The sequence below is a fragment of the Lottia gigantea genome (genome assembly GCF_000327385.1).
Source record: "Lottia gigantea unplaced genomic scaffold LOTGIsca_10, whole genome shotgun sequence".
NCBI lineage: Eukaryota > Metazoa > Mollusca > Gastropoda > Lottiidae > Lottia > Lottia gigantea.
In genome coordinates, this window is record NW_008706747.1 from 4,280,620 (window position 1) to 4,299,819 (window position 19,200).

General features: G+C 35.1%; 2 protein-coding genes across 2 annotated transcripts in view; one reads left to right on the top strand and one right to left on the bottom strand.

Moving 5' to 3' along the window:
• LOTGIDRAFT_61439 (hypothetical protein) overlaps nucleotides 1–11,466 on the top strand; it is a gene marked incomplete at both ends in the record, with an annotated part of 13,447 nt that extends 1,981 nt beyond the window's left edge. Inside the window, 24 exons of the mRNA XM_009046277.1 lie at nucleotides 41–120; nucleotides 625–686; nucleotides 831–897; nucleotides 1,363–1,463; nucleotides 1,818–2,034; nucleotides 2,346–2,478; nucleotides 2,991–3,085; nucleotides 3,681–3,833; nucleotides 4,083–4,216; nucleotides 4,615–4,746; nucleotides 5,135–5,308; nucleotides 5,611–5,740; nucleotides 5,947–6,109; nucleotides 6,283–6,346; nucleotides 6,732–6,900; nucleotides 7,321–7,503; nucleotides 7,811–7,929; nucleotides 8,117–8,273; nucleotides 8,503–8,566; nucleotides 8,773–8,899; nucleotides 10,048–10,160; nucleotides 10,447–10,595; nucleotides 10,931–11,083; nucleotides 11,386–11,466. Coding sequence (XP_009044525.1) covers nucleotides 41–120; nucleotides 625–686; nucleotides 831–897; nucleotides 1,363–1,463; nucleotides 1,818–2,034; nucleotides 2,346–2,478; nucleotides 2,991–3,085; nucleotides 3,681–3,833; nucleotides 4,083–4,216; nucleotides 4,615–4,746; nucleotides 5,135–5,308; nucleotides 5,611–5,740; nucleotides 5,947–6,109; nucleotides 6,283–6,346; nucleotides 6,732–6,900; nucleotides 7,321–7,503; nucleotides 7,811–7,929; nucleotides 8,117–8,273; nucleotides 8,503–8,566; nucleotides 8,773–8,899; nucleotides 10,048–10,160; nucleotides 10,447–10,595; nucleotides 10,931–11,083; nucleotides 11,386–11,466 — 3,020 coding nt within the window. The remainder of the gene's footprint in view (nucleotides 1–40; nucleotides 121–624; nucleotides 687–830; nucleotides 898–1,362; nucleotides 1,464–1,817; nucleotides 2,035–2,345; nucleotides 2,479–2,990; nucleotides 3,086–3,680; nucleotides 3,834–4,082; nucleotides 4,217–4,614; nucleotides 4,747–5,134; nucleotides 5,309–5,610; nucleotides 5,741–5,946; nucleotides 6,110–6,282; nucleotides 6,347–6,731; nucleotides 6,901–7,320; nucleotides 7,504–7,810; nucleotides 7,930–8,116; nucleotides 8,274–8,502; nucleotides 8,567–8,772; nucleotides 8,900–10,047; nucleotides 10,161–10,446; nucleotides 10,596–10,930; nucleotides 11,084–11,385) is intronic.
• Nucleotides 11,467–18,699: 7,233 nt separating this feature from the next.
• Nucleotides 18,700–19,200, bottom strand: LOTGIDRAFT_109337 (hypothetical protein; the record flags this gene model as incomplete). Its single annotated transcript, XM_009046278.1, has 1 exon — nucleotides 18,700–19,200. A coding segment is annotated over one exon (501 nt), but the record flags the coding sequence as incomplete, so codon positions are not given.

Sequence of the window (19,200 nt, forward strand, 5' to 3'; positions counted from 1 at the left end):
GGTGGGGTGGGTATAAGAGAGGGTGGGGTAGGTATAAGAGAGGGGGGGAGGGGAGGGAAGGAGGATATCAATATTGATGATAGTATACACAGTTTATTGAGTATACTAGATGTTTTAACTGTAAGTATGGGGTGGGTGGGTATAAGAGAGGGTGGGGTAGGTATAAGAGAGGGGTGGTGGGGTATAAAAGAGGGGTGGTGGGGTAGGTATAAGAGAGGGGGGTGAGGGAAGGAGGATATCCATGGTGATGATAGTATACACAGTTTATTCAGTATACTAGATGTTTTAACTGTAAGTATGGGGTGGGTGGGTATAAAAGAGGGTGGGGTAGATATAAGAGAGGGGTGGGTGGGGATAAAAGAGGGGTGGTGGGGTATAAAAGAGGGGTGGTGGGGTATAAAAGAGGGGTGGTGGGGTAGGTATAAGAGAGGGGGGTGAGGGAAGGAGGATATCAATATTGATGATAGTATACACAGTTTATTCAGTATTCTAGATATTATAAGTATCAGAGGGAGGTCAGTGGTCTGAGAGTGATAGGTCTCATCATTGGAACAAGAGAATAGTAATTAGAAAAGTATTTTAACTATTTTGGTATACATGTATATTTGATGTTTTAATTTTTAGGGTTATCCATCACCGTATAAAACAGTTTCAGCTCGGGCAGAAGTGGATTCCGTTATTCTTAGGTAAGGCAGATATTTTGCTGTATTTTGATATTGTCATTTTTTGTTCTTTATTTTGATTCTTAACATTTGGATTTTATCATAGTTAAGTTTTGGAGATGAAGGCAACTGTTTCTCAGCTTATTTGAGTTGTAATTTATATTTCAGATTACCAGCGGAAGCGTTTCGTTCTATGTTTGATATGTATCCAGAATCAGCCGTTAGAGTTATTCAGGTAACACAGGTTTTCATATTTCTAGTGTTATCAAGCCCCATATATAACTTGATATGTTCTCAAGCCCCATATATAACTTGATATGTTCTCAAGCCCCATATATAACTTGATATGTTCTCAAGCCCCATATATAACTTGATATGTTCTCAACCTGCGTGATACAAATATCAAATTTTGCATTGATTAATATCCTGGGTCTTCGTTCTTCAAAAATATTTATAGAAAGAATTTGTCACAAGTGTGGAGTAAATAACATTCTTACTGAAATGAGATCTTGACTCTTTAATCAAAAGTCTGATATCGCTGACTACCAGACATTTATAAGCTTTATGTCATACATGTTGGCTGATACAACCAAATCAACAAACTTTCCTTCAATTATTCTGTCAGTTCTGTCAACTTTTGATAGAAATATTCCCAACTGACTTAAAAGAAAATAGTTTGAAAACTTTTTTTCGATTTCAGATTATTATGATACGACTACAGAGAGTGACCTTTCTAGCTCTACATAACTATCTTGGTCTGAGTAACGAACTTTTAACTTCGGTAAGATTGTTTATATCTTCGTTAAATGAACAATTGAAAAAAATGGAAACTATATAATGATAAGTTAATGTTATAATTTATGTAATATTCTATAACAATTTTGAGCAGTGGTGACTTGTGCTTGCTACCCAGAGGAGGTCCAGGCTGCCTTGTTCCTTGCATAGGTTGCTGCAATGTGTTAAGAAAGGTAATTTAATGCAACAAGGCAATTAAATGTTGCTTTAATTTAGCAAATTTTCCCTCAGTGCTCACCTCAAGGTGTTGCTATGTCTGTTTTGGTGCTAAGACTTTAGCCTTTACAACTCTATCTGTTTTGTTTAAAAGTCACCTTGAGGATGTATAACTCTATTTAATTACCTATTTTATTATTTCAGTCACGTGATATGGAATATCGTAAACCTTCTCGTCAATTTTCAACCCCTCATGGCAGCCCACAGAAATCTCTTCACACCCTGGATGAAATGGGGCACGGAGCAGAAGACAATAAACAGAGGTTCAGCAAAAAACTACCTGACGGTAAGCATAGGCCTTTCTTCTAGGGGCGCAGACTTAAAGATCCCTGCACAAGAAGAAGCAATACACCAAGGCCCCGTGTGCTACAGATTTTAAAGATCCCTCAACAGGATAGAGCAATACACCAAGGCCCCGTGTGCTACAGACTTGGCACTTTTAAGATCCCTCAATGGTTGGAAATGGGAAAAAGAGTAGGCAAATGCCGGTCCTGGAAAAGTTTTCCCTCATTGCAGACTGCATGACGTTGTCTTCATTATTAGCCCAATCAGGTACAGAAGAGTTCACTAGCCCTATTTAAAAATCCTCTAGAATACCATAATTGTTTTTTAACTTTAAAATTCCTGCTGAAAAATGCAATAATGATTAGATTTTCATGTATTTTTGTAGAGAAAGTTTTGATCTCTGACGACTTAATGAGACAACCAAGTGATTTTGATGCTGCATGTTTAAGAGCTCGTGTTCAGCAGAATGAGACTAAGAGCGTTACCATCACTGGTAGTCCCAAACATACCAGACATGTGAGTTAGATCTTGTTAATCTATCTGTCTGTCAGTCTGCTATAATGGTGGGAGCCGTGGTGACTCATCGAGTTAGAGGATTGCTCGCTAACCTGAAGGTCCATGGTTGAATTTTGGTATAGGCTAGGATAATACCTTCAGATTTTTTAAACCCAGTTCCAGATTTCAACCGATTTTTTTAGAGCACTTGTTTGAATTTTATGTTGTCATTTGTTCAATAGTGTCAGAAAAGTAATTGGCCAAGGACTAGCTGGTAGAAAGGGTCCTATCTTTGATTGGTTGATAATAACATCATTAGAACAGGACTGCGGTAGAAATCTTGTTAGATTACAATGAAAACAAAATATATCAGGAAAAAAAAAATGTAATTTGATTTTATTTGGATTGAAGCAAAATAAGCTATTTCATTTTTTCCAACTAGTTCACTAAAGGTCTAGTTTTTTTTTCAGACTGCTTCTGATGATACTTCTTATATCCATCATATAAAACCAAAAGCTAAACGTAGTTTTAGTACAGGAGATGATAATACAGTAGATAATTTATCTGGTGTCAGTGAACAGACTATATTACAACAAGCCATCAAAGATTTAGTTGAGGTCCTTGGAATCAAGGTAAGCTTTAAAATTCAGCGTTTTTTTATGACCGCATTTCTTAAAGGGGTAGTATGTAAAATTTTAGTTATCACAAACGTTGTAAACTAACCTGAAAATATTTTAAAATATGTTATTTATATCTGTGTATCTTCTTGATCAAACTGAATTTGTTTTAAAAGGGTTAATTAAAAATAGAGAGTACAAATTGTTAATTAAGCAGTTTGACCTAGTTTTGATGTTTGGCTTTATAATGGCTCAATATTATGATATGAAACCTTTGGAATAAATAGAAGACATATTGCTCTATAATTTGGTGTTTATTTTACTTAAATTCGTGCCTTTATTCTTCTCTTTACCCCGCCCCTAATTTACGCCTTTTTATTTCAGAAAAAGTCCCCAACAAATGGTAGAGCAGAACTGATGTTTTCCTGTCCTGGCCTATTTGGCCCCACCCCCTTGTTAACTTGACCCCACCCCTAATTTACATCTTTGTATTTCAGAGTAAGTCTTTAACAGATGGTAGAGCAGAACTGATGTTTTCCTGTCCTGGCCTATATGGCCCCACCCCCTTATTAACTTGACCCCACCCCTAATTTACGCCTTTTTATTTCAGAATAAGTCTCTAACAGATGGTAAAGTAGAATTGAAGTGTTTTCCTGCCCATTCTGATATAGAACGTCAGGGGTCTCAAGATGCGTGTGTTGTATTTGTTGTTAGTGGACGTCTGGCCATGTTACAAGATATAGTCGGTGAAAACCAGAAAGAGGTTTGTCTTTGACTTAGCTTTCAAACCAACTCACTTGGCACTTAAGTAGCACTTAATTAAAGCTACCATGCTTATATAAAAGCAAAATGAATTTATAATTTAAGGACTATTCTACTCTCAGTAAACTGCATGGCATTGCCCAAATTTATTAGCCCAATCTGGCACATATAAGGTAGATAAAAAAAAAAATTTTGTACTTTCATAGCTGTGACTTGACCATGATAGCTTTAATTCCATGTAATTTTCTAGGCACTGCTGTTCACTGCTGTAAAAGGAGAAGTGGTAGGAACGCTCGCTGTACTGACAGGAGAACCCTCATTCTTTACTATCAGAGCTGCTACAGACTGTCGTGTTGCTGTGATTACTAAGGAAGATTTCTATTTGTAAGTTGATGCTGACTCTTATGGATTGGGGACCCTTGCTATCTAACCTGAAGGTCCATGGTTCAATCCCAGCATAGGTTGGAACTAAGGAAGATTTTTATTTGTTAGTTGATGCCTACCCTTCTGGAACACCTGATTCCATCTTCCTTTTGTGATTCTCAACTTGATTTCACTATACCAAGTCTAGAGAACATATGATTATCCTCTTCTAGTGTTTTTGTAAATTGCCCAAAAACCTCTTGTCTGTGCCTTAAAGAGCTAAAAGATCTAGACTTTTCAAGAAAAACTTGACCCTCATCTTTTTAAAAACAACTTGTTCCATATTTTTTTGTGTCAGACCCCACCCTGTAGTTTTGTAAGCTGAATTATTTTGAATGTTTTTGGTGTTATATTTTCAGTATAATGCGTGAGGAACCATTTATTGTATTAAACGCAGCTCACACTACAGTTAAACGCATGTCACCTTTCGTACGTCAGATTGATTTCGCTCTAGATTGGGAGAGAATTGAAGCTGGTAAAGCTCTCTTCAGGTAGGAGAAATTCAGAACCTGACTTAGCTTACATGTAATTGATTTGTGCTCATCTCATGCTGACACGTGTTTCAGATACACAATCCTCATCAGGGCATTTTGTTTTGAAATGGATAAATAATGGACTTAAGGAACATGGGCAAAGTGACTCACTGAAAAGGACATGTGAGAAGAATTGGTTACATGTATTTGAAATTTAAAATATTACTGTTAATCTTGCCCAAATGCTTTACTAATTTTTTCATGATCAATTCAGACAAGTTAGCAGTTAATGTATTACTTTTGTCCTCTACTAAATGCTTGACGATTATCCAATCCAGACAAAGTGACAGCTGATTATGTATATAATGCTACCTTCTCCTAAATGCTTGACAATTATCTATTTCAGACAAGGTGACAATGCAGATTGTGTGTATATTATACTAACTGGTAGATTACGTACAGTCATACAGCTAGTTGGTGGTAAAAAGGAACTGGTAGGGGAATATGGTCGTGGAGAATTGGTTGGTATCGTAGAAGTTCTCACACAAACTGAAAGAGCTACTACTGCCTTCGCTGTCAGGTATTTTGAATATTTTTAGGATTTCAAGTTTCTTTTTCTCATTGATTCTGATAATGATGGTCAACAAACTTGTAGACAGGATCCTCAAGAACCTAAGTTTTTGTACTTGTAAAATCAACGTCAAGAAGTTTGGCCAACTGACCACCTGGTAGACAGGATCCTCTTGAACCTTGAAAGTTGTTATCCTTCTGAAATCATTACCAAGAGGTTTGGTCAAGGACCAGCTGGTAGACATGATCCTCAAGTAAAAAATAGAATGCAACCTGTATCCATAATAATTCCCTGTATATTTTGTATTGTAGAGATACAGAAGTAGCTAAAATGCCGTCAGGACTGTTGAACGTAATCAAAAGAAGGTACCCTCAGATTGTGACCAGGCTCATTCACTTACTAGGAGAGAGGATTCTAGGGAATCTTCAAAATAGAAACACAGTCACTTTATCAAATCATATACCATTGGGAGGTAAGTTTTAAGTTTAGTAAAATTATTTGGTTCTCTGGATGGCAGGGAACTTCCAATTGATTTGTGGTGAGGACATACAAACAGTTTTTGTCGCCAATTTTTGTAGCCGATGCCCTCACTTCCTCGACAAGATTATCGCGTTGCTGACAGGATTGTGATATTTATTTTTTGTTAGCGATTGTATTTTTTGTATGATATTTATGTTACTAATATTTTTACAGACAATATGTCTCGTCCTGCTGTAACTAATCTTGCTACCGTAGCAGTATTACCCATCTCAGAAGATGTTCCATTGACTAATTTTACTTTAGAGCTACAACATGCATTGAACGGTATAGGTAAGTTACTTTACATCCTCCAGGTTGGCTGTTTTCAATGTCTTAAAAGGCATATCTGTTAAACCCTAAGGAGTTCTAAGGAGTCAAACTCTCCCTTCCCTCAAATTAAGAATAACAACGCTTTAAATAGCCTTGGTAAGTCGTAGTTTCTGAATATAGTCTCTATTTTCCAGGCCTAACTACTAGATTATCCAGTGAGATTATTAAGACTAGACTAGGAGCTCATGCCTTAGATAGGTACGTCTTTCTTATTTACTTTATATATATAGATGTTTATGAAGCTTTTACGAGAGGCATATGAAGTTAAACATTTCAGCAAACTTACAGAATAACTCAATATGATTTATAAACTTGGATACCTCATGTCAGCCACGCAGGTCAGAGAGCTGCCAGTCATTCAGATGGAACATTTAAATGAGGTCCATACACTACAGGCAATACAATGGAAAGGTTTGCCAATAAATTGAGGCCCTGTGTACTACAAGCTGTGCACGTGAAAGATCTCTTGACTGTTGAAAAAGAGTATTCTAAAGCAAAGTTTGATTTGACTTTAATTTCATCAGTCCAAAAGCTAACAGAACAGTAGGATGTAAAACTCTATTTTATTATTGGTCTATTCCAGTGTCAATGAATTCAGAGTATTTAGTTGGCTAGGTCAACAAGAAGATCTTCATCGTATGGTTTTATATCAATGTGATTTCGGACATAGTCGCTGGAATAAATATTGTATGAGACAAGCTGACTGTATTATTATTGTAGGGTTGGGACATAATGAACCCACAGTTGGAGTGGTGAGTGACCCTTTACCCTTTCTCCCAGTGTTCAACTATATATAGCTTTTGTTTTTATATACTCACATGAAATGGGGGGGTGTATATTGGCGTCTATCCACAATTGCTCGTAAACTCTCTCCAGAAGGCACAATTCTTGATGGATTTTGACTAAACTTGGTGTGAGTGTTTGTAATCAACTGATCTTACCTAATGAATGCATGATTGTCATAAGAGGAAATCCAACTTTCATTGAACTTGCTGATAGAGCTTTCACCTATCTATACTACTTTTCATAATTAAAATCTGACACCAAGTTCCACTACAATTAAAACTCTATATACTTAAGAAGTTTAAACTGTCATCACTTTCCAACTCCTATTATTGCCTTTAATGGCTTTGAAAGTTTTTATGATTTCTTCAAAATCTTAACTTTTGCAGGTTGAAAAACAACTAGAGACAGTAGCTGCAAAAGCTCAGAAAGAATTGGTGCTGCTTCATAAAGAGGATGCTGACACTCCCCGTCGTACTGTAGAATGGTTAGAAAACCGTGGTTGGTGTTCCTCACATCATCATTTACGATGTCCCAGTCGTGTTCTTAGTAAAAAATCACCTGAAAGAAGCGTAAGTCAGTGTTTGTACATGTCAACATTCTTTGCATTTTGAAGTTGAAAGTACCTGAGTGGTTTGTCAACTTTTGCTTTCAGAGAGTTACATAAATAATATTGTTTTTTTTTCTCAGTGAGATAAAAGCTAACTTGCTTACTTAAGGGTCTAATCATTTTTTAGCCTAGTTTTCTCTGTCAGTGGTTTAGGTCAGAGGGGCTGACAGGGAAAAGACATCTAGTTGTTCAGATAAAACTGTATATTTCAAAGTTTCCAAAAATATCTGATGTGATAGTTTATATTATCTATGATATTATTTTTACAGCGCCAGATCTATGAGAAGTTATTTCAGAGTGAACCAGACAGGTTGTCTGATTTCTCACGTCTGGCTCGGTTCCTCACTGGTACCTCTATAGGGCTGGTCCTTGGGGGTGGGGGAGCTAGGTAAGCTTTAGATATTTTTCAATTGTTGTTCTGTAAGTGAAATACCCCTGTCAACGATGCGAGTCAGAGAGACGAACATTGAAAAACAGCCTTTGAAGTTTCTTCAGAACCAAAGGCTGGATATTAATAAATTCTTTAGCAATTAATAATTGAAATAGTTCAAAAGTTTATAATTTTATTTTTTCAGGGGTTTAGCTCATGTAGGGATGATAAGAGCTATGACAGAAGCTGGTATCCCAATAGATATGGTGGGAGGAACCAGTATGGGTTCGTTTATCGGAGCTCTCTGGTGTGAGGAGAGAAATATGACCAGGTTCTACCAGCGAGCACGAGAATGGTCTTTTGTGAGTACTCCATTTTTACTTCCAAAATATAAACAAAAGTCATCATTGCCTAATAATGAATAGATTGAAACAAGGTTTACTTTATCCAAATAGCTTCCAAAAAATATTCAAATCATCCTCATTAAAACTTTGCCCTCTTAAAAGAGGTTGACTTTATCCAAATAGCTCAGTGTGATGCGGTCACTTTTATTAATGAAAAAATTGTTAATTCTTGTATTTTGGTTTGCAGGATATGACCTCACTATGGAAGAAAGTATTTGATTTGACCTATCCAGTAACCTCTATGTTTAAAGGTAGGATTGTTCTTTTGTTAGGAGCTAAGTTTTCCTGGTTGCCATGGATTCAACTTTATTTTGTGTTTATAATTTCTTTTCCTTCCTCAAAATAATTGTTTATGTTAAATTTAGAGTTGTCTATAGTTATTTTGTCTGGGTTATACCATATTTTAGGTTTGTTGATTACTGTCATATATAAATTTGTTTTTGGTTGATTGTTTCAGGAGCGTCATTTAATACGAGTATAGAAACAGTATTTAAAGATAGACAAGTTGAAGATTTGTGGATTCCGTATTTCTGTATCACGACTGATATCTCTAACTCTACCATGAGAGTCCACACTAGTGGTAAGTCAATATTATATCCAGAATCTTGCCCTGTTGCTACAGGCTGTGCACGTTAAAGATCCCTCGACAGTTGGAAGGGTGTAAAACCTTAACTCTTTGTACTTCAAGGTTTTGAACATGACATAAAAACCTATTTCAATAATCCAATTAGGTACACAGAACAGTAGGTCATGAAACTCCAATCATCCATTCATATATTCATTCATTCATATATTCATTCATTCATCAATCTATTCATCCATTCATTCATCTATCTATTCATCCATTCATTCATCTATTCATTCATTCATCAATCTATTCATCCATTCATTCATCCATTCATTAATCTATTCATTCATTCATCCATTCATTCATCAATCTATTCATCCATTCATTCATCTATTCATTCATTCATCCATTCATTCATCTATTCATTCATTCATCCATTCATTAATCTATTCATTCATTAATCTATTCATTCATTCATATATTCATTCATTCATCAATCTATTCATCTATTCATCTATTCATATATTCATATATTCATCAATCTATTCATTCATTAATCTATTCATTCATTAATATATTCATTCATTAATCTATTCATTCATTAATATATTCATTCATTAATCTATTCATTCATTCATCAATCTATTCATCCATTCATTCATTCATCTTTTCATCCATTCATTCATTAATCTATTCATCCATTCATTCATCTATTCATCCATTCATTCGTTAATCTATTCATCCATTCATTCGTTAATCTATTCATCCATTAATCTATTCATTCATTAATCTATTCATTCATTCATCCATTCATTCATTAATCTATTCATCCATTCATTAATCTATTCATCCATTCATTCATCTATTCATTAATCTATTCATTCATTCATTCATCTATTCCTTCATTAATCTATTCATCCATTCATTCATTAATCTATTCATTCATTCATTCATTCATTGATCTATTCATCTATTCATTCATTAATCTATTCATCCATTCATTCATTAATCTATTCATCCATTAATCCATTCATTCATTAATCCATTCATCCATTCATTCATTCATTCAATAATCTATTCATTTACCACTTCTCACATTCATTAATAAGGCAGAAAGAAGTAAAACTCCACTCCAATATTTTAATATTTGTATTTTTTAGGAAGTTTATGGCGGTATGTTAGATCAAGTATGTCTTTATCAGGATATTTACCTCCCTTGTGTGACCCAGCAGACGGACATTTATTATTGGACGGTGGTTACGTCAACAATTTACCAGGTTCGTTTTTGTTCCTTTTTTGGGCTATCCCTTTGGGTTACCTTTTGGGGATTGGGGGTTGTTTGTGGAGGGAGAGGGTGGGGTAAGAATAATTTACCAGCAAATAAGATGCGTGATAATCTTAATATGCAATCTTCAATTTAGCTCAGTCAGTAGAGAGTTGGATTGTCATCTGCTATGTGATTAGGTGTAGTTGAAATCTCAAGACTAGATAGATTCTGATGCCACGGCCAGTCCTTCTGATGCTATGCTATGTTAAATTATAATTTGGTTTATATTTTGACAGCTGATGTAATGAGAACTATAGGAGCTCAGACTATATTTGCTATTGATGTGGGAAGCCATGATGAAGATCAGCTGACTAACTATGGTGATGAGCTGTCTGGATGGTGGTTGTTATGGAATCGCTGGAACCCTTGGGCCAAGCCCCTGAAGGTAGGTAGGATATTTAGGGTCATTAGAGAGGGAGGGCAAGAGATTCTGAAATTAAACTCTGGAACACTTCTTTTGCATCCTGATAAAATTTTCTCCATTGCACTGTTGCTCAAATGCACTAGCACAATCGGAACAGAAAAATTTGTCCTACCTCCCTCCTAGAAATTACAATTATAAATTCAGGTACCTGATGTCAACAATCCAGTCACGTCCAGCCTATGTACCAGGTGACCAGCAACTGGAGATTTTATACTCAGGGGGTCTCCCTTTATTAATGTGTCCTCCATGAAGTGCTGGTAGGAAGAAATAAACCATCTTATTTTTATTTTCTCTAGGTACCTGATATGACAGAAATCCAGTCACGTCTGGCCTATGTATCATGTGTCCGGACGTTGGAACTAGTTAAAAACAGTGATTATTGTGAATATATTCGTCCCCCTATTGATAAATATGGTACTCTACAGTTTGGTAGTTTTGATGAGATAGCAGTAAGTTAGATTTCAGACTAGCTCTTATTTTAGATTTTCTTTAGATGTATTTGCAATTAGATATCAAAAGAAGTTGATTAATGTTGATGTTCTGCCCATATACTTCACAAGTAGGTTGTAAAACCCCATTTCATTTCCATGTGGCTGTTTTCATAGCCTAATCAGATGAAGAAGATAAGTATAGCCAACGAAATTTCATTTAAAATATGATATAAATGTCTCTTCTAAGTTGTTTTAGATGTAGAAGTGTTTTTAACTAATAAATTAAGTACCAATTTACTGACAAACTGTCCTATTTTCAGGATGTAGGTTATATCCATGGTAAAACTCTCTTCTCAGGCTGGATAAAAGGTGGTTTATTAGACAAACTATTTGAAGAAAAGGCCAAGGAGAAAGAAAAGATGACACGCCATCATCATGTTCGAAAACATGCTGTAAGTTTATCAAATACTTCTTTTGCCTTTATCTTAAGTAATAAATAGACAAACTCAAGAATCTTTGAGTTTAATGGCAAATTTCTCTTATTGCCCACCTTTATTAGCCTACATGGTGCAGAAAAGTAGGACATAAAACTCATTTCATTTTTTCATTTCGATTTTTGGATTTTTCTTTAATATATATTGGCCCCTCTCTAAAGGAATTTGAAGTTTCGTTGGTTCTAAAAATGTGTTTTCTTTTTCCAGACCCATGTACCAGTGATGGCCTACTTCACAGATTTGGCTGAGTTGGTGTCTAAGATTGACAAACCTAAATCACCTAGTCCTAAATTTGCTCTGGAATACAGTGACAGTGAAGGTGAGGTATATTTTATAGTGCTGAGTTATATTGCAGTCATAATATAAGTATAAGGTAACGAGGGCTACAATATTAGAATCACGATACGGGGGCTACAATATGAGTATCACGATACAGGGGCTACAATATGAGTATCACGATACGGTGGCTACAATATAAGTATCACGATACGGTGGCTACAATATAAGTATCACGATACAGGGGCTACAATATAAGTATCACGATACAGGGGCTACAATATAAGTATCACGATACGGTGGCTACAATATAAGTATCAAGATACAAGGGCTACAATATGAGTAGCAAGATACGGGGGCTACAATATGAGTATCACTATACAGGGGCTACAATATAAGTATCACGATACAGGGGCTACAATATGAGTATCACGATACAGGAGCTACAATATAAGTATCACGATACGGTGGCTACAATATGAGTATCAAGATACAAGGGCTACAATATGAGTAGCAAGATACGGGGGCTACAATATGAGTATCACGATACAGGGGCTACAATATGAGTGGCAAGATACGGGGGCTACAATATGAGTATCACTATACGGGGGCTACAATATGAGTATCACGATACAGGGGCTACAATATGAGTAGCAAGATACGGGGGCTACAATATGAGTATCACTATACGCGGGCTACAATATAAGTATCACGATACAGGGGCTACAATATGAGTAGCAAGATACGGGGGCTACAATATGAGTATCACTATACGGGGGCTACAATATAAGTATGATGATACAAAATAAACTGTAGTCTCTTTTAACAAGTCTTTCCATTCATCTTTGTGTTTCTTGTCAAGTTTTCTGTTCCTTTTAATCAATTTTTTTGTTTTTTCTGTTTTCTAGATGAAATTACAATTGGAGGTGATTCGGCCAATCTGGGTCTAGAACAGTTTGAGGAAGAGGAGGAAGATACTGCTGAAGAAGAAGATGATACAGTTCATGAAGATGATGATGAATATATTGATGATGATGGTTTGGATGATGAGACTTGTCCAGATTCAAATTTATCGTTTGTTGCCCTACCTCCCAGGGTAAGTTTAGGATGATTTTAATAGAGCAATCAGTTTTGATCTGAATTTGAACATTACTTGGCCAGCCCCCTAGAGTATGGTTTTAGTTTGAAGAGTCATTGGAGTCAATAAACTGAGACCCTGTGTGCTACAGGCTGTGCACTTTAAAGATACCGCGACAGTTGGAAATCGAAATAGACTTATCCTGCTTTTTCTGGCAAAACTTCCCTTATGGCACACCGCCTAGCATTTTCTGTATTCATTAGCCCAAGTAGATGCAGAAGGGTGAAGATAAAACTCCATTCATTCCATTTCATTTAAGTTGGACGGCTTTCTCTTCTGAAGACTAGGTGATTTTTTAAAACTTTTTTGGACATTTGTAGGATGGAAATGTAAATTCAGCTGGTAAAAGAAACGGATCAAAAAAGTAACAGACCATTTCAGAAAAGAATTCCAAAGAATTTCTAGTTTATTTTTGGTAAAATTAGTTAACTAAACTGAGGTCCTGTACCTTAACAAATCTGTAGATAAGAATTGATGATAAATGTGTAACTTCATTTTGAAAAATAACCATAATTACAACAAAATAGATGAAACAAGATTTCTTGTGAAACTGAACACTGTTTTATACAACATTTCTTTGTCTTTTTAAACTTAAGTTTCGTCAAACAGATCTAAGCTTTCAATAGACTTAGCAAAAAACTTTGTGGTGGATAAATTTCCCTCATTGCACACTGCATGGTGTTGCCTGTCCTCAGTAGCTTAATAGGATCAGAAAAGTAGGATGTAAAACTCCATTCATTTCATTTATTTGGGTTAATTTAATGTAACAAAAACACTAAGTCAATCTTTGTATTGGTGTAACATAGTGACTTGTTTGTAATACTTTGTTTTAACAATGTAAAACTGATTTCTCTAATGATACTTATATGTATATGTTAAGGTTCGAATAAATGAGATATTGTACAGGATAGAAGAAGTAAATAGGCAATATATGATGTACTATGAAAGATTTTCTTTATACATGAGAAAATAATTACACTATTTAAGTGTTTGAATGCGATGCAGACAGGATTGACTTCTTCTATTTTCTACTGTCTTAATAATCTCTCTATATACAGCACTAGACACAGTACCTTATTTACAGCTTAGACTCCACCCACTTAGATACAGTTGTCAATCACCACAAACAACCTCACAAAATAACCTCGCTCTGTATTACAAGTACCCCATCCACACCTCAATACCATTTTATCAGATATACACGAGTCATTAAAATTTATATTTCATTTACGACACACATCTTTGTCACTTTGTTGTTTGTAGGTAAAACATGGCAGCTGATTGGTCAATATTCAGCTGTCAATCATTCTCGCAGATCAGTGAATTGTCTGACTTGTTTTGTTTTGTTTTTTTTTGATATTATTATTGTATTTTAATCTGTGATGTTTTATTACCAATGCAAGTTGAAGTTGTTGATTTTTTTTCTCGATTTTTGTAACTCTTATCATAAATGATGAAGCCCTAAACTCCACTTAGAGAATAGTGTAGTGTTGTTTTGTTTTTGTAAGAGATGTAGTAGAATTTTATGGAATTGAAAGGAAGAAAAAAAATGTATTTTACGCTGAAAAGATAAAGTGTATTGCTAGTGATTATATTTTGAATTGTAACAGGATTATTTTTAAGATGGAGATCTTGAACTTTGTGACCTTGGCCAGTATTTAAGATTGAAAAGTGAAATTATTCGCCTGTATTTATTAAAATATTTGTAGACATAGTTTTAGCCAGCGAATACAGCCAATCATTGCTCTCGTCGGACTTTATATCAGGAACTCTGATAGGCTGTATTCGCTAAAGTACATTATATCAGGAACTCTGATAGGCTGTATTCGCTAAAGTACAAACCAATCAAATAATTGCATTTATAAACTCCTGTGATACAAGAATAGCGGCTATAGTAGTCAAGGTATAAGACAAAGTTCATAATAGCTTGACATTGTGAAGATGAGTCGAGACTCTGAATACCTTTGTTAAATTTGTTAGGTTGCCATTGTGTTTTATATAGTTGTGTAGAATTGTAACCCCCCACCCTCCCTCTCTCTACCCCCCCTCTCTCTCTCTCTTCTCTTCTCTTCGATTATTGTAAATAGTTCATAATCTATGCATTATTATAGTGCTGCCTAATTTGCATATCTAATTAGTAATTCAAAAATAATTGGGGCAGCTTCATAAAATATTAATTTAATTTCCAGTCATCTGATTGGTCGATCACTTAAATCAATATTGAATCTAGTATAATCAACCAATCAGATTACTGTATTTCTTAAAATCTGGATTTTATCTGAATTAAGTTCTTGTGAAATATGCCCTTGAAAACACCGCTATCTAAGTCAATGTCTATATTTTCAAACCTGTCCTTTAGTAAAGATTATTTTACCAAGTGAACAGCAGACTTTCTCTGTAGATAAAACCATCAAAGAACTTGACCCGTTTCGAGGCCACTGGTATGATCTGCCATGATTAGCAAACATGGTTCAATCAGAAGCTTAAACCGTATATTATATATAGCATTTTTTACCTAAATATTTTGTTTTTGTTGGCTTTGTATATGTAAATATTATTTTAATCAAATTATACTACTGTTGGTTTCATCATTAAACCAGGTTTACATTGCTTGTTTTTATTACATCCTGAGAGGGATGTGTTGCTATGGATATGGAACTATGTGCCTTTCTTACATAGAAATAACAGACAAGGAATTTGTTAACCAACATTTTAAATCTTATGCCAGACTCTAAAAAGGATCTAATGATTTCAACTTAACACTATAGTGATTACCAGTTGTGTATGGTTGTTAATAATGAGTTCAGAACGCAACTCACATGAGAGTTGCAATTGAAAACTTTGATTTCTATTCTTATACCCACCCATACACAACTGGTAATCTCTATGGTGTGAGGGTACCTTAAGTCCATTAATGTGTATTTTCTGTTATTTCTATGTGAAAACGCCACATGGTTTGGTTTGTAGTTGGGGTTCTATAGATGGGAAAGTATGGTGGGCCTAGACAGCTAAAGTCGACTTTTTGATTGGTATTCTTCTTTGCCTGGTTTCTCCAAAAACTGAGCTCAGTGAATGTCTGAAGGTCCAGTTTTTAAATCCAGCATAGGGAGAGATAACATTTTCAATCCAGTTTCCATCCATTAACTTAGTAAAGTTAGGCAATTAAATTCACACCCATTTTTGTCTTATTGCATATAATAGGCATAATGGGGTCTCCTTCCTAATTGCATAACAGTTGACTGGGATAAAATAGGCCTAAAGGGGGTGTTTGCCTAATTGCATAATCCTAATTGCATATAATAGACATAATAGGGGTGTTTGCTTAAATGGATAAAATCCTAATTGCATATAATAGGCATATTGGGGTCTTTGCCTAATTGCATAACAGTTTTATTGGGATAAAATAGGCCTAAAGGGGGTGTTTGCCTAATTGCATAAAATCCTAATTGCATATAATAGGCATATTGGGGTCTTTGCCTAATTGCATAACAGTTTAATGGGATAAAATGGGCCTAAAGGGGGTGTTTGCCTAATTGCATAATCCTAATTGCATATAATAGACATAAAAGGGGTGTTTGCCTAATTGCATAATCCTAATTGCATATAATAGACATAATAGTGGTGATTGCCTAATTGCATAATCCTAATTGCATATAATAGACATAATAGGGGTGTTTGCCTAATTGCATAAAATCCTAATTGCATATAATAGGCATATTGCCTAATAGTGGTGTTTGCCTAATTGCATAATCCTAATTGCATATAATAGACATAATAGGGGTGTTTGCCTAATTGCATAATCCTAATTGCATATAATAGACATAATAGGGGTGTTTGCCTAATTGCATAATCCTAATTGCATATAATAGACATACTAGGGGTGTTTGCCTAATTGCATAATCCTAATTGCATATAATAGACATATTGGAGTCTTTGCCTAATTGCATAACAGTTTAATGGGATAAAATGGGCCTAAAGGTGTTTGCCTAATTGCATAATCCTAATTGCATATAATAGACATAATCCTAATTGCATAATCCTAATTGCATATAATTGCATAAAATCCTAATTGCATATAATAGGCATATTGGAGTCTTTGCCTAATTGCATAACAGTTTAATGGGATAAAATGGGCCTAAAGGGGGTGTTTGCCTAATTGCATAATCCTAATTGCATATAATAGACATAATCCTAATTGCATATAATAGACATAATAGGGGTGTTTGCCTAAATGGATAAAATCCTAATTGCATATAATAGGCATATTGGGGTCTTTGCCTAATTGCATAACAGTTTTATTGGGATAAAATAGGCCTAAAGGGGGTGTTTGCCTAATTGCATAAAAACCTAATTGCATGTAATAGGCATATTGGGGTCTTTGCCTAATTGCATAACAGTTTAATGGGATAAAATGGGCATAATAGGGGTGTTTGCCTAATTGCATAAAATCCTAATTGCATATAATAGACATAATGGGGTCTTTGCCTAATTGCATAACAGTTTAATGGGATAAAATGGGCCTAAAGGGGGTGTTTGCCTAATTGCATAATCCTAATTGCATATAATAGACATAATAGGGGTGTTTGCCTAATTGCATAAACATAATGGGGTCTTTAATGGGATAAAATGGGCATAATAGGGCTCTTTGCATAATTGCATAAAATCCTAATTGCATATAATAGACATAATGGGGTTTTTAATGGGATAAAATGGGCATAATAGGGCTCTTTGCCTAATTGCATAAAATCCTAATTGCATATAATAGACATAATGGGGTCTTTGCCTAATTGCATATAATCCTAATTGCATATAATAGACATAATGGGGTATTTAATTGGATAAAATGGGCATAATAGGGCTCTTTGCCAAATTGCATAAAATCCAAATTGCAATTAATTGCATAAAACCCTAATTGCATATAATAGACATAATGGTGTCTTTGCCTAATTGCATAATCCTAATTGCATATAATAGACATATTGGAGTCTTTGCCTAATTGCATAACAGTTTAATGGGATAAAATGGGCGTAAAGGGGGTGTTTGCCTAATTGCATAATCCTAATTGCATATAATAGACATAATGGTGTCTTTGCCTAATTGCATAACAGTTTAATGGGATAAAATGGGCCTAAAGGGGGTGTTTGCCTAATTGCATAATCCTAATTGCATATAATAGACATAAAAGGGGTGTTTGCCTAATTGCATATAATAGACATAATAGGGGTGTTGGGATAAAATGGGCATAATAGGGGTGTTTGCCTAATTGCATAAAATCCTAATTGCATATAATAGACATAATGGGGTTTTTAATGGGATAAAATGGGCATAATAGGGCTCTTTGTCTACTTGCATAAAATCCTAATTGCATATAATAGACATAATGGTGTCTTTGCCTAATTGCATAAAACCCTAATTGCATATAATACACATAATGGTGTCTTTGCCTAATTGCATAAAATCCTAATTGCATATAATAGACCTAATGGTGTCTTTGCCTAATTGCATAAAATCCTAATTGCATATAATAGACATAATGGGCTCTTTGTCTACTTGCATAAAATCCTAATTGCATATAACAGACATAATGGTGTCTTTGCCTAATTGCATAAAATCCTAATTGCATATAATAGACATAATGGGGTCTTTAATGGGATAAAATGGGCATTCTTTGGTGTCATTTATGCAATTATGCACACACCCATTTATGCAATTATGCACACACCCATTTATGCAATTAAGCTCACACCCATTTTTGCAATTAGGCAAACACCATTTATGCAATTATGCACACACCCATTTATGCAATTAAGCTCACACCCATTTTTGCAAATAAACACACACCCAATTATGCAATTAAGCACACACCCATTTATGCAATTAAGCTCACACCCAATTATGCAATTAAGCACACACCCATTTATGCAATTAAGCTCACACCCATTTATGCAATTAAGCTCACACCCATTTATGCAATTAAGCTCACACCCAATTATGCAATTAAGCACACACCCATTTATGCAATTAAGCTCACACCCATTTATGCAATTAAGCACACACCCATTTATGCAATTAAGCACACACCCATTTATGCAATTAAGCTCACACCCATTTATGCAATTATGCACACACCCATTTATGCAATTATGCTCACACCCAATTATGCAATTAAGCACACACCCATTTATGCAATTAAGCACACACCCATTTATGCAATAAACACACACCCA